The sequence below is a fragment of the Ctenocephalides felis genome, unplaced genomic scaffold (assembly GCF_003426905.1).
Source record: "Ctenocephalides felis isolate EL2017-DRISC unplaced genomic scaffold, ASM342690v1 CF-g0.4_SCAFFOLD_01492, whole genome shotgun sequence".
NCBI classification, from domain to species: Eukaryota; Metazoa; Arthropoda; class Insecta; order Siphonaptera; family Pulicidae; genus Ctenocephalides; species Ctenocephalides felis.
The window spans coordinates 45,700,568-45,714,482 of NW_020537646.1; the positions used below are offsets into that span (position 1 = coordinate 45,700,568).

At 32.3% G+C, this 13,915-nt stretch overlaps 1 protein-coding gene across 3 annotated transcripts in view; it reads right to left on the bottom strand.

The window, feature by feature from the left end:
- Positions 1–2,215: 2,215 nt before the first annotated feature.
- The window catches only part of LOC113370244, a 44,128-nt gene continuing 32,428 nt past the window's right edge, over positions 2,216–13,915 (bottom strand). For all 3 annotated transcript variants that reach the window (XM_026610913.1, XM_026610914.1, XM_026610915.1), the window contains exons 3-12: positions 13,318–13,647; positions 13,060–13,235; positions 10,940–11,219; positions 9,965–10,243; positions 9,498–9,730; positions 9,130–9,362; positions 8,064–8,333; positions 5,620–5,857; positions 3,626–3,833; positions 2,216–2,841 (exon numbers count right to left, since the gene is read on the bottom strand). In XM_026610913.1, coding sequence (XP_026466698.1) covers positions 2,231–2,841; positions 3,626–3,833; positions 5,620–5,857; positions 8,064–8,333; positions 9,130–9,362; positions 9,498–9,730; positions 9,965–10,243; positions 10,940–11,219; positions 13,060–13,235; positions 13,318–13,647 — 2,858 coding nt within the window. In that variant the 3' untranslated portion in view covers positions 2,216–2,230. The remainder of the gene's footprint in view (positions 2,842–3,625; positions 3,834–5,619; positions 5,858–8,063; positions 8,334–9,129; positions 9,363–9,497; positions 9,731–9,964; positions 10,244–10,939; positions 11,220–13,059; positions 13,236–13,317; positions 13,648–13,915) is intronic.

Genomic DNA, 13,915 nt, shown 5'->3' on the forward strand with positions numbered 1-13,915 from the left:
CAATTTCTCATGGCGATTCCTGATAAATAATATTTTTTATTAATGTATGAAAAATAACTTTAATTTTACAAAAAAAAAATTAGCTCCAGTGGTCAAATTCGACTTTTGATGTCCGAAGAAAATTCGATTCTTAAAGAATCGGTGTCACCGATTTTTTGTTTCGCCGATATATTTATTCATGAAAACAATGTATGACATGATATTTATTTGTAACGTTGCATATAGGAATATCATAAGGATTACATTGTTTGTTGCCGATATATAAATCACAAATAACATAAATTTATAAAAATAAGTTAATCATCCAAAAAGGGCAAGTAAGTTCTTATAAATAATTTTGCTTGTTCATATCCGAGAAACACAAAACCATACATAGGAAACGTACGTATTGTATATAAGCCGGCTCCTTGATACAATCCCAAATAACCATTTGTTTTTATTATCGACCTCAGACACTGCAACACACCAGTGTATCTGTAACAATATTCGTTTTTATATAAAATAAGGCCTATCCAGGTTATTAGTAAATGCATTTAATCCTGACATTTTTTGAATTTTTCAATTGCATGTTCCATAAAAATTGGGTTGAATGAATGCTCAGATCTGACTAAGAACTAAAAAGAGAGCTTGAAAATTTATATAAAACTATAAACGTGAATGTAATACACTTTTGCTTCTTGTCCAGCATCATAAACGTTAATATGAAACTAGGACCAATCGTTCTGTTATGCAAACTGATCAGTAAATGCATTCAATCCTAATATTTTCATTCAAAAAATTTCAATTATTTTACACAACTACCAGAGAACGTAAAATTTTTCAATAAGACTATAAACGTAAAAATAACACACTTTTGTTTTTTGTCCGACATCATCTTCGTTTGTACGTGATCCAAGGGAGCCAATGGAAAATATGCTATTGTTCCTGCGGTTCCGCCAAGTAAGCATGAATACAATGGTTCATTGCATAGTAAAATATTATAGTGATCTCTCAAATAATCAGACGTGGATTCATATATCAAAAAATATATCATGCTTCCAGGTATATCATTTAAAAACATTGGTTTCGCTCCACGATATAAAGCTTAGGAAACAACTATTGTGAGTGTTATTTTATAGTAAATAGTAAGTGATTTTAAAAGGAATATATATTTATAATTAAAATAATATAATTTTACCTAGTACTCCTTCTTGTGTTACTATTTCACGTAACATACCAAATGTGGTAGTTTTAACTCTACTAACTTGCTGTCGTATCTTAACACATTCCACGGGAGCGGCGAATAACACCTGAAACATAAAAAATAATAAGAGCATTGAATCCTTTAAGTTTAAATATTGAAATAATATATATTAATAGTACATATGAATTTTATTATCGACCTGGCCAAATGCACCAAGGGCGGATGCAGCGCATCTCTGTTGAAATTCTTTGAATTTGAATGGAAAGTTTTCGTGTTTGAAAATATCTAACATTGAATGATAAACACCAAACACAACTGCGTTATTGATTCCAATTGTCAGTACTGGAAAAGTGTATCCTCTATAAAAACCTAAAATCCCTTCATTTTGCAACAGAGCTTTGATGACTTGTAAACTAGGTAAATCTCGATGTTGAACCCAGGATTTGACGGTGTCTATCGGTGTGACAACTGTTATTGCCAGAGCGCCGCCCACATAACCAGCGATAAAATCTGATACGTTCATAATAACGATTCCTAATCCAAAACATATTTATTACATAATCTCGGACCAGGACATCGATTATATTTGAATTGGTGGATTAATTTTCCTTGTCATTTTGACAATTATTACTTGCAGTTTATTTTACCAAGTGTATATTCAGCAAAGCGCATACTTTTAAAAATTTAACTAGAATTTAAAATTAATTTTTGGCTGAAATACTAAATTTAAATTTTGTTTATTATTTATATTTATAAATATTATGGGCTGTATGAATGACTGACAATAACAAAAATTTAACTTGAAAAAAAACTGTCAAAATTTAATGTCAATAAGAAATTTAATGAAACATTGTTTGTTTTATTTTCATATAAATATGTTTTTATTTAGTTTAAGTTTAATTACAAAAACATCTTAATTCAAATTATTCATATTTTAATTTTTCGTAAATAGTAATAAAATATACTTACATACTATATCACAATTTCATAGTAAGTTACATTTAAAGAATAATAAAAATAATAACAGTCTTCTAAAATTCCAACAATTTAATTCTGTTGATATCGAGGTAATTGTTTAAGAGGTCCTAAACTGAGTATATCAGATGCGCCCAAAGCATGTAATTTTGAAGAAGCTGAGTTTTGCGCAACTTGTACTGAGACAATAGGAATTCCATAATAAGAACCAGCTTGATGGTCCAAACTGGACAGAGGAACATAGTTAGAAATGCCCAAATTTGCTAATGCTGTTAAAGTACTCTGTCTAGATAAATCTACAACAGGTAAACCAAGCTCCGCCGATGGCACGTGATAGGCTCTTTGATGGGCCGTCAAGCCGTCCAATGTGGGATATTTTGCAGTACATTCTCCACATCTATATGGCAGTTTCACTGAAGGGTGATTCTTGACGACGTGTAGGTTGAGAGCAGCTTGTTTCAAAAATTGTTTATTACAAAGTTGACAATTCAATAATTTGCTGCCAGCTGCAAAAACTTCTTTTGGTTGAGGCTTATCATCGGTTAAATCAACAGTAGCCACAATTGATTTATTACCGCTTTTGTTTGTTGGAATCAGAGATACCGCATTGTTTAAATTGAGACTAACTTCCTGTCTCGATTCTTGAGACTCTGTGGAAGAGCCATTTTTTCTGCCATTTGCACCTGAAGCAGAATATCAGAGTAAGAGATGTCGCTATAATACTTTTTTTAAAATAAATATTTGAGTTTTTGTAAGACTAATTGATAATTTGTAGGACGCAAGTAATTCTGAAAAGATGCTTAAAAAATGTACGGTCGTACGACTGAAAAGTCAAAACTATTTTGAGAAGCAGTGTGAAAAACATTAAGACTTTTTCAGATGCCAACTTAAACTCTCACAGTCGATGAGAATATGTAGAAAAAAAAGAAAAATGGACTCTAGATAATTGCTGTATACAAAAGAGTCGAGTCGAGAAAACAGTATAGACATAAGAAAGAAGAAAACGAAACATATAAAACACAGAAATTGTATGATCAAAACCAGACTATCAAAATTCTCTTATAAAAAATAAAAAAAACAGTATTTAATTGAAAACCTATGTCAACAAAAAAACTTGCATCTATCTTGTAGATAGACAGAAGGCTTTCAATAAAATCAAATAGAAATAAACTGTTTAGGACAAGTGAACTTGTGCAGTCTCAAAGTGATCTTAGCAAAAATAATATATATTGACAATGGAATATATGAGTAATCACTACAGAAAATCTTAATCAACATAAAATTGAATCATATTATTAAATTAATATAAAAATGTTAAATTAGTAACATACATAACATATTCCCAAAAAAATTTTTGTTTCCATATTGGAAGTACTTTTTAAATCTATTTGTCTCTATAGCTATATCTATAGCTCTTTCTAAATTATAATTCCATTGAACTATCAAATATTATTGTGCTCTCATTACCTGTAGTGACAGTAATCCCGCGCTGAGCTAAAATACTGGCGACTGCCTTAGCTTCTTTGCTTCGTGGCTGATTGTTTGAAGCTGCCACAGGCTCTTTGTTTCGAACACTCAGAGTTATTTGGTCTGATAAACGAATTGCTTCTTTAGGTAATGTAGAAGAAGTATTTGCATTACCATGAACGTTTTGTATCACTGGTAGGGTTGGGTCCTAAAATAAAATTTAAAAAGACATTTTGAAAACTTTCAAAACTAGTTGGTATTGGTATTTTGCTTTGAGGCAAGTTACATAAACTTCCCGATATGTGTAAATAATCGACTTAATCAATAAAAAGTAAATTAATTTATGAGTGATTAAAAGTATTCCGAGTGCATTTATTACACATATTTCAAAACGAACGAACACGTTAACTCGAGGTATTTCCTAAAAGAAAATTTTCATAAATCAATGATTTTTATAATAGAACCAGTTTCTTTAATGGTTTAGTATTGTCACTTAGACCAAGTAACTATATTGTTATAGCAAGTAAATCGTCTAATTTTAATTTTAACAAACGTCAAAAAAACTAATCATTTTCTCAAACTTTGCAAAATTTTTAAAATTAAACTAATTGTCGTAAGAGCGTAAAATTTCAGTAAGTTCGATATGACCATGATATATATCGCCAAAAAAGCTCCATTAAAATCGGTTTTTGTTTTTCAACAGTTAATTACAAGAAAACGGCTCGGTAAATTTTCACCTAAAACTAATCAGTATCATTCCCAACCAATATCTTTCGAACAATTTTAGATTTAAAATGGATTCGGTAGTATGGGCTTAAATGTGGACGACACTTTATTTCAAATTACAAAGAAACGGGTCGGCAGATCGTCTTATAAAACTGACAAACGATAATCCTCATCGAGATACATCAAATTGTTTTTAAATTTCTGAAATTGGTTCAGGCGTTTTTGAGCAAACGTCGATGAAAGGTCTAATTTTGACAAATGCCAAAAAACGATACTAATTTTTGCAAACTTTGACAAATTTTTAAAGGTAAAAGTTGTCGTAGGGCCGTAATATTTTAGTATGATCTGTAAGACTATGGTATCTATATACCGTCAAAAAAATAATAATAAAAATCTTCGAAAAAAATTGTTTCAACACTTTATTACAAGAAAACGGCCCGTACCTATCGAACGGTTTTTGAATTTTTAAAATCGATTCAGAATTGCAGGCTAAAACGTGGACGAAACTTTTTTCACTTTTCTGCGATTTACAAAGAAACGGTTTGGCCGATCATAGCGCAAAACTGACAAGCAATAATCCTCATCGAGATACATCGAATGGATTTAAAATTTTTGAAATCGGTCCAGCCGTTTTTGAGAAAACGTCGTTTTACGGTGAAAAATCTGTTCGCGCACACACACACATTCTTTTTCCAAATTTAGTCTCATTCGATTCAGAATGGCTTGAAACGTCGAGAAAACATTAAATTAGCGAATCGGATTTTTTTATGAAAACATAAACTTCTCCTTCGGGAAGTTAATTAAGAATTAAAATTACAATATGAGTTCAAATCAAAGTTGAATAATTCAAATAGTAACAAAGTTTGCAGATTTTTAAAACATCAAAACATCTTCAGAGTGAGCAAAGAAAACTCATATTGAAATAACGAATTATATTAATTAAGTTACATTCTGTGAAAATTATATTTTGCACAATACAACATTTTCTTTTTTTAAAAAAAACAAGGTACTTGAATAGATGAGGAAAAAGTAAAATTGAAACAAAATGAAATTTTGTGATTGATTTTTTTCTTCAAAATGTCTCAATTTATAGCAACAAATCTTTACTCTTTTACAAAATGCGAGTATTACTATCGTGCAATACCTCTAGGTCCGTGTTTCAATATTTTCCAAATTGTTTACATATAACTATGTGCTAGTGCTTTCTGATACAACATTTTTATCAGAATAAATGCTTAATAAAAGTTAAAGATTATTGGTGTACTTACTGCATTTTGTACAGATATTAGACTGCAATCATCACTCTCATTATTTGAAGGTAAAAGTAAATCTGACATTTTCCTTAACTTCGGCCCGCCAGTCGTGGCCGTTGCTGCTACAGCAGGTCGCATTGACGATTGTGCGTTTGGCCTTTTCAATGGCCTTCCACCTCCAGGGCCCATAGCTGTCGGTCTGCTTCCCATTGGACCGGAGTGCCGTACACCATTAACCATTCGTGGCGCATATCTGTGTAATATAGCAATTGTATTTTAATTAAACCGTAAAAAAATACTATTAATAATACCATATTCCATGGAAATAAAATGAAAACATTTAGTATTGGTTCAATATTTATTATTTTAATTTTCAATACTTCATCTTTGCAAATAATAATCAAAATTTCTGAAAAAATGATAATCAAGTAACTTCATATATTTATTTTAAATAATGCCAACTGAAATGCAATGTATATAAGCTTTATGTTGAATGCAACAATGTGTTCCAGTTCTGATACCAAAGATACAAGGGTCATGTAAAAAATAAGGTTCCCACATTTTTTTCAGGGTTGAGGCATTTCTTATTGCAATAAATGTGTATACCATCGGAAAGCTTGTATTTCAAACTATTTTTCTACATAGTCGCCAGATCTTTCAACGCATTTTTTCTGGGGAGTTTTCCACTTCTGAAAACCCGCTTCGAAGAACTCCGCCGCCACGCCCTTGCTCGGTCTTCTTCTCCGGCGATTTTGGATGACTTTTTTGAGTTTTGTTAGTGTCTCGCAGTACTTGTCCGAATTTATAGTGGATCCTTTAAGCATTAACTCGGTAAGCAAGACACATTTTCGGTCCCAAAACTCGATGGCTCCCCGCTCCTTTGCTCGTCGTGAACGTCTGTGCGTCCTTCGGAGAACTCCCGCAAGTTTTGCCATAAACTTCTTCCAACTGTCTATGAATTTCAATAGGTGTATGTAAGCTTCTTCGCGTTTAAAAATCTAATGACTGAACGGATTTCACACCTGGCGGTGACAGCGATTGCGCGCTCCATCGCGGATGGCTGTTAGATTGGCACTAAGCTTTGCAGTGATCTTCCAGGTAGTTGGAATGGAGTGGCAAGGATCAACAATGTAAATGGTGTTGCCGGATTTCCCCTAGTACCTCGCGCGGCAAGTGTACAGCGTTGGGAACCTTATTTTTTACATGCCCCTCGTATATTTTTGAGATTAATTTTTGAACAAAATTGCTTTCTATTATTTTTAAAATAAAATATGTTTCTTTAAAAACAGTTCTACAACATCAAATATATTCTTCATATAACTACGTCTTACATATATCTAGGCATGTATGTGCAAGTGCAAGCAATGTGAGATGCTCTAAAATTTGAACCTAATGGTCATAACCAAACCACATTTGCCAATATTTTAATTGATTTAAAGAATTTTTGTTGTACAAGCTTTCATACACATCTACTCAAACATTTTTATCCTTGAAATAATACCATGCACAAATATCAACTCTCAAAGGATTGACAAAAACAATACATATGCTTAGTTGCCTATTGCTAATTGGTTTCTACCCACTATGGTTTCCAAAATAAAACTAGTGGTGTATGGCATCGTGCCTTAAGACAAATTGCTGAAACTTCTCGTACCAAAAGTTCAATTTTTTTTTAAAAAAAAAGATTTTTTTTTAATGATCTTGGCTTTATTGGAGAAATTGCTTTTGGAAAAAAATGTCTTTCTTATTTTGAAATATTTTGAAAATTTGGAACTTTTTAAAAGTGCAGTAAACGGAGCGTTTTAGGTCTGAATTTTTTTTACTGAGCTCCGAATTGAATGAAATTTTGGAATTAGGTTCATCTTACCCTCAATTTCAAAAGTGAAAACAATTCGGGTTGCGCCATCACTCACCGGGGGGATGACACCCCTTCTAAATTGTGTAATTACATTTTTTCAAAATAACGTCGGAAATCGATAGAAGAACTAATTATAAGAAAAAAAAGTCTTTAATAGTTTTTCAAAAAAACTAATACTTTTCAAGTTACATTTTAGCGAAAATCATGTAATGAACAAAATAATGTCAATAAAAATCTTAATAAATCGGTGTTACATAGTGTTCTAGGAAAAATATTAAGCACGATTTGAAAGAGCAAACAGAAAAGTGCTGTTACAAGTTTTTTGCGTGTAAAATGAGTGAGCTATCATGCAAATAAGAAGAATATACGAAGTTTTTTTCTTTTAAATTATATGGTTTAATGAGCGCCATTTCCACCAGAATTAAAGTAATTCACATTTCATCTAGAATTCCCTTCACTATAGACATCTTGATGGATTCTAGCAGATTCACTACTTTTGTACAAACTATTTTCAGAAAACTCACGATTTTATAAAAACTTTTTTTTGCAATTTGCGCGGCCGCGCAGTCTTTAAACATTCATAACCTTGTAGCTTGCTTACCTCTGATAAGGCGCTCTCTGCGGTTGCTGAGGGTAAAATTGTTGTTGCGGATACGGTCCGCTTCCTGCCGACCTCATCCTATAAGGTGTGGTCAATCTAGAATATGGCTGTGGGTGGCTTTGTTGTTGATGCTGCGATATTGGCGCACTAGACGCAGAAGGAGGCATCCCATAAGGAGGTTGATTTGGTTGGCCAGGTTGAGGCAATCCACCTTGTTGAGATGGTTGTTGAGATGTTAAACTTGGCATCATATTTTGCTGTGTCATGTACCTTTTGAATGAAATATTAATTGAAAACAAAATGCTAAAGTTACTATTTTTGGTAAGTTATATTGTTTAAAATTCAGACAAAATGAAAAAGCAAATAAAGTAAGTCAAAAGAAAATTAGGCTCGCAACCTGACAATGAGTCAGCTAATCTAATTCAATTCAGGGAAGAATAGTGTGAAAGATTTCAATTGCCACTTCACACCACAGTTCCCAAACTGCAGCTATTTTCAATTGCAAACATAATTTAGGTCTAAATTTTCAAGTGAAAATTGATATCACTAATGCATAATATCAGGTTATCCAGAGCGGGGATTCGAACTGACAACCCTATCCACATAAGACACCGCACGTATATATGCTGTATAATAATGGGTGAAACTGCCCTAGTGCTCCAACTCGATTCTATACATATTAGCAAGTTTAGGAATTATAATCAGAATTTAGAAAAGTTTTAGAAAGCAGTTTAAAGTAAGTACTTGTTCTGCTAATTGTAATAACACGGCTCGGTCGTTCGTTGCAAAACGCTAATCAACGCAAGTTCTTATCGAGTTTCATGTGCAAATAGCTTTTGAAATTCTGAAATCGGTTTCCCCGCTTTTTAGAAAACGTCGGCGACAAGTCAAATTTCAGCTAACATACACACATCCGTACATTTTCCAACTTTGATCTCAGCTGATACAAAATAACTTTAAATGATCAAGTCGGATTTTATGGTGAGAACAAATTTATCTTTCGAGATGTTAAAAGAGCTAAACCTTGATCTTATAAAATTAAATGTGATTTTTTTCTAAGTTTTACCTAATGCCCATGTTATTATGCGGCTGCTGGCTATGAGGCGGTACTGGCATATTTCTAACTTGCTGCGCAAGTTGTTCCATAGGAACAGCTGGTTGTCCGTATGGCATCTGATGCCCAGCCATTGTTCCAAATTGCTGTTGCGAAGATATAGATCCATTATACGGCGGAGGTGCAGAAGTATATTGAGAAGGTTGCAGAGTTGTGTATTGTGGTTGGAATAGAGATTGTTGTTGCTATAAATAAAAAAGTGAAAACGGTAACCATCATACTAACAACAAAAAATATTAAATATAAATTTTCAATAAAAGCAATAAAATATTTTTCTTAAGATCAAGATATAGGAGATATCAATTTGAAATAATGTTTACCTGTTGTTGTTGAGCAGGAGTTTGGAGTTGTGTGTAGGCTGGAGCAGTATTTCCAATATTGCTGCAAGAAGCAGTAGAAACAGGAAAAACGTGTCCTTGTGTCCGGCAATGCTCTTCAAATGCTGGCATATTAGAGAAACCTAGATTGCATGTTGCACAGATGTGTTGAATAGGCAGTTTATCTAAAGGTATGTATTCACTCTGCGATGATCCATTAGCATTCTGATTATTATCTAAACAAAACAATAACACATTATAGTTTGATAATGATATTACCTTAAACATTTAAATTCAGTTTCATAAATATTTTTAACTCAAAAAAATATACTTTCAAATGGTAATGATATTGTAATACATTTCTGGATTTAATCAATGTTTTTTTTTAAATACATCTAAAACTCAAACTTAAGATAAATTCATAGAAAAAAATAAAAAAATAAAAATGTGATCTGATAAGAATCACTTACTATCGCTAAGCATTTGATGCAACAATTTTCCATGATCTGTACTCGATGTTGGAGGAGTACTGGTTCCTCCTGATGGTGAGTCCATGCTCCTGGGTGTTAACATTGTTGTATTCAGTTCCACCATGACGTTCTCTCCCAGTCGACAGGGCAAACCTGGTGCCTGGGTAGGAAAATAAGCTGGACTAGTATTTTCCTTAATAAATGTTGATTGAGGAGATGAAGGTGTTGAAGATTGAGACGCTGATGTCTGCGGAGTCAATGTTAGCACACGAAGACCACCTGTCATACAATATAAAAAATCAATATAAATATATGTATATACAAACTAAAGGTGTATTGTGCCTTAAGGCTGGAACTTCCCGTACCAAAAATTAAATTTAAAAAAAAAGATTAAATATGTTTTAAACTTTGAAAGAATTTTAAATTTTTGAAAAAAATTACTTTTTAAAATGTTTTTTTTTAGTTTGAAATATTTTGTAAATTTTGAATTTTTTTAACGTCCCGAAATCGTCGACAAAAATTTGTATCCGCACAAACACATACATCCATTTTTTCTAAGGCATGCCAAGAAACCTCTGAAACGTAAAGATATATAAAAATTTTCATTTTCGATTTTTTTGCGATTACTATTACTTGCCCTTCAGGAAGTTAATAATAAAATCAATACAAAACCAGAATAAATAAATATTTCAAATTGATTAGTAAAATTTTTTGTGGTTGCCAAGTTTTATAAATAAATAAAAAGTCATTAACAAATAAAAATTTGTGAAATGATGCATTTTTAGTGGATTAAAATCACAACCTAAAATATTATTTTTTAAGTGCTTACATCTTATGGTTATTAACCACAATAAGCATCACCATAACATCTAATGTAAATAAAATAATAGGTAGCACACTTTTTTTTCAACAGGAATATACCTTTGTACATTATTAATTTTTTGTAATTATATTATTTATATTTGTTTTCTTTACCTGCATTGATAGCGCGTTCTTGTTCTTCCTGCTCTTCGAGTATGCCATGAAAAGGATCGATAGCTGGCGCTGATGAATTCTCATCGTCTTGTATAGATTTTGACAAAATACTTGCTAGGCTCTCTTCAACTTCTTCATTTTGGGAAATATTGCTTGAACTATTTCCCTCTTCTTGTCCTGTTATTGCATTTGCTATACTAGTTAGTGCTACTTGTGCACTATTGTTGGTATTTGTCACCGACGTGTCTGATTGTGCATCTCTTGATGATTCATCATTTCCCTAAAAAATTAATTTAAATTAATTGAAGATGGATGTAGAAATATGTTTTATTATGTTTTTTTAAACAATACACGATATAATTTAGCAATGATAGAATATAGCTTTTTTATATCAAGTGCAAATGCAACCCACGGGCCAATTTAAATTTTAAAATTTTATTTTTAGACTATTTCAATGACTCTGAAAAAATTCCATTTTCAACATTTACATGAAAACAGCTTCCTTCTTAGCTTTGAACATTTGGAATCACAATTTGTTCACTTTTCTTTTCTAAATATGAAAAGTGAAACAAGATTCTGCAATAGATATTTTTTCCACAATTTTATTTTGCACTCAAAGCATTGATTTTTATCACACAAATTGTTAATAAAATGTTCTTCGCCTTAAAGTTCCACATCGAGATCAATGAGATGCTGAGTGATGTCGATAAGAAATACAAAATTGCACGCCCATTCTTTAATACCAAAATGAGGAAAGGTATATTCCTTTATATCCAAGAACAATTATATTTCGCAATTTATTATTTATTCACACATCTTTAAGCATTACACTTCTATTGAGCTAACGTATTTTGGTATTAAAAATCGCATCGGCATATTCACACTCTAAATTATTCAGGAATTCTTTAAATTTACGGTAAATTAACCCTCGCAACTTCATAGGATTTACTTATAATTAGTTTAAATTTGGTAAGGACATGCTATTTCTGCGAACAACAGTTTTTACCAGTATTTGACTGACAACAAAATTAACCTTTACCTTTGTATTTGATAAGATATCTAGAAAAACTAGCTGTAAGTGGAACTCTGTCTTAAGGCATTTAAGGCATCGTGCCTTAATGCAAATTGCTGGAATTTCCCGTACCAAAAATTATTTTTTTAAAAACGATTAACATTTTTGAAAAAAAATTACTTTTTTGAGATTTTTGAGAAACTATAAATTTGACAAAAAATTACTTTTTGAAAAAAAAATTTTTTTTTTGAAAACAAAATTTTTTTGAAAAAAAAAATGTTTTTTTCATTTTGACATATTTTGGAAATTCTAAAATTTTTTTCAAAGCAATCGTATTGCTTGAACTGCATAGAGACGAAATGTCAAAGCGCGCAAGTGCCGCGCCGCCGTCTAACGCATAAGCATTGGTACGGAACCCATAGAAATGTAAAAAAAAATTATACTCATTGTTAAAATCTCTATAAAATATCTGATAATTTGATGTGCATATGTCTAATGTTCATTTTTGGCCGCCAAATGGCTCATTTTTTTACTTTTTCCTCCATATCTCCGAAACCGCTAGACCTGCCTTCATGAAAATTTGATCAATTCTTCATCTTGTCAATACAAGTGAAACGTTTTTTTAATTATTCAAATCGGACACTCCGTTCTCTTAAAAACTGAGTTACCGTTTTCGGCACTTTTTGCCCCGTATCTTCGGAACGGCTAGACCTGCCTTCGCCAAAAACTAATCAGCACGTCTCCTTATCAATACGAATCGAATGTTTTTTGAATTATTCAAATCGGTTGATCCGTGTTCCCGAAATCGTCGACGAAAATTTGTATCCGCACATACATACACACACACATACATCCATTTTTTCTAAGGTATGCCAAAATGTTCAGAAACCTTTAAAACGTTAAGATCTATAAAAATTTTCATTTTCGATTTTTTTGCGATTACTATAACTTGCCCTACGGGAAGTTAATAATCTGTTGTTGAAAAATGCTTAGCGAGCCGCAGGCCGCAGGTTGTTCGTCCTTGCTTTATATATTTGACTAATCCAAGGATTGCACCATGATTCAAAATAGTTGAGAATAATTTCCTAAAACTATTAAAAATGATCACCTGTTCTAGATTGTGGTCCCGCGTGTTCTCTCCGGCTACGCTATTTGTTGCCGTGCTGCTGTGATTACTCAATTCGTCGGCAAGTTGCCCCGTACCTGATTCTTCGTATTGCACAACTTCAAAATTATTTCCGTCACCCGAACCGTCCAGCTTGATTTTCAACTTTAAACCGTTGCCTGTAACAAAAATGTGCAATCATTGAATAATAATTGTAAAGAGTACGTTTACAAATATGTCTTATTATTAGACGAATCTTACCTGCTGCTGCAGGCATCGGCTTAGTGGACAATCGAGTGCTGCGGCGCAGCGCTTCGCTATACAATTGAGATTGATCGCAGCGCTGCGTGGCTACAAGAGGTTGTTTCACGTGGCGCAATAAATGCTTTTTGAATGTGCGCTGCTGTTTAAAGGTCTGTCCGCATTCTAAGCACTCAAGCGATATCAATTTTCGCTTCTTTTTATTGTTCAATTTTTTTCCCTCGGTTAATTTTATTTCAGATATTCCTGAAGATTCATTCAGTTCATTAGGAGATACTGGTCCTGAACTAATGCCGCTATTAGACTCAATCTCTGCAGACAAACAATTATCTGAAAAAGTATCAGAAAGATTTTAATTATAGGTGGTAAGTGAATAACAATATTCAATTACAATATAAACAAAACTAAATCATATACTAAAAAAGAAAAAAGACAAGGAAAAATTAGATGCACGTAGTATCGTAATTATAGCAAAATAGAACCGAAAAATAATATTAAAGTTTATTAAACCATGAAACCAAAAAGAAGGTACTAGCAATTAATTACAATTGAACCCCTTAATATCCACTGCATCAAACCATAAATAGCAGTTGGACTC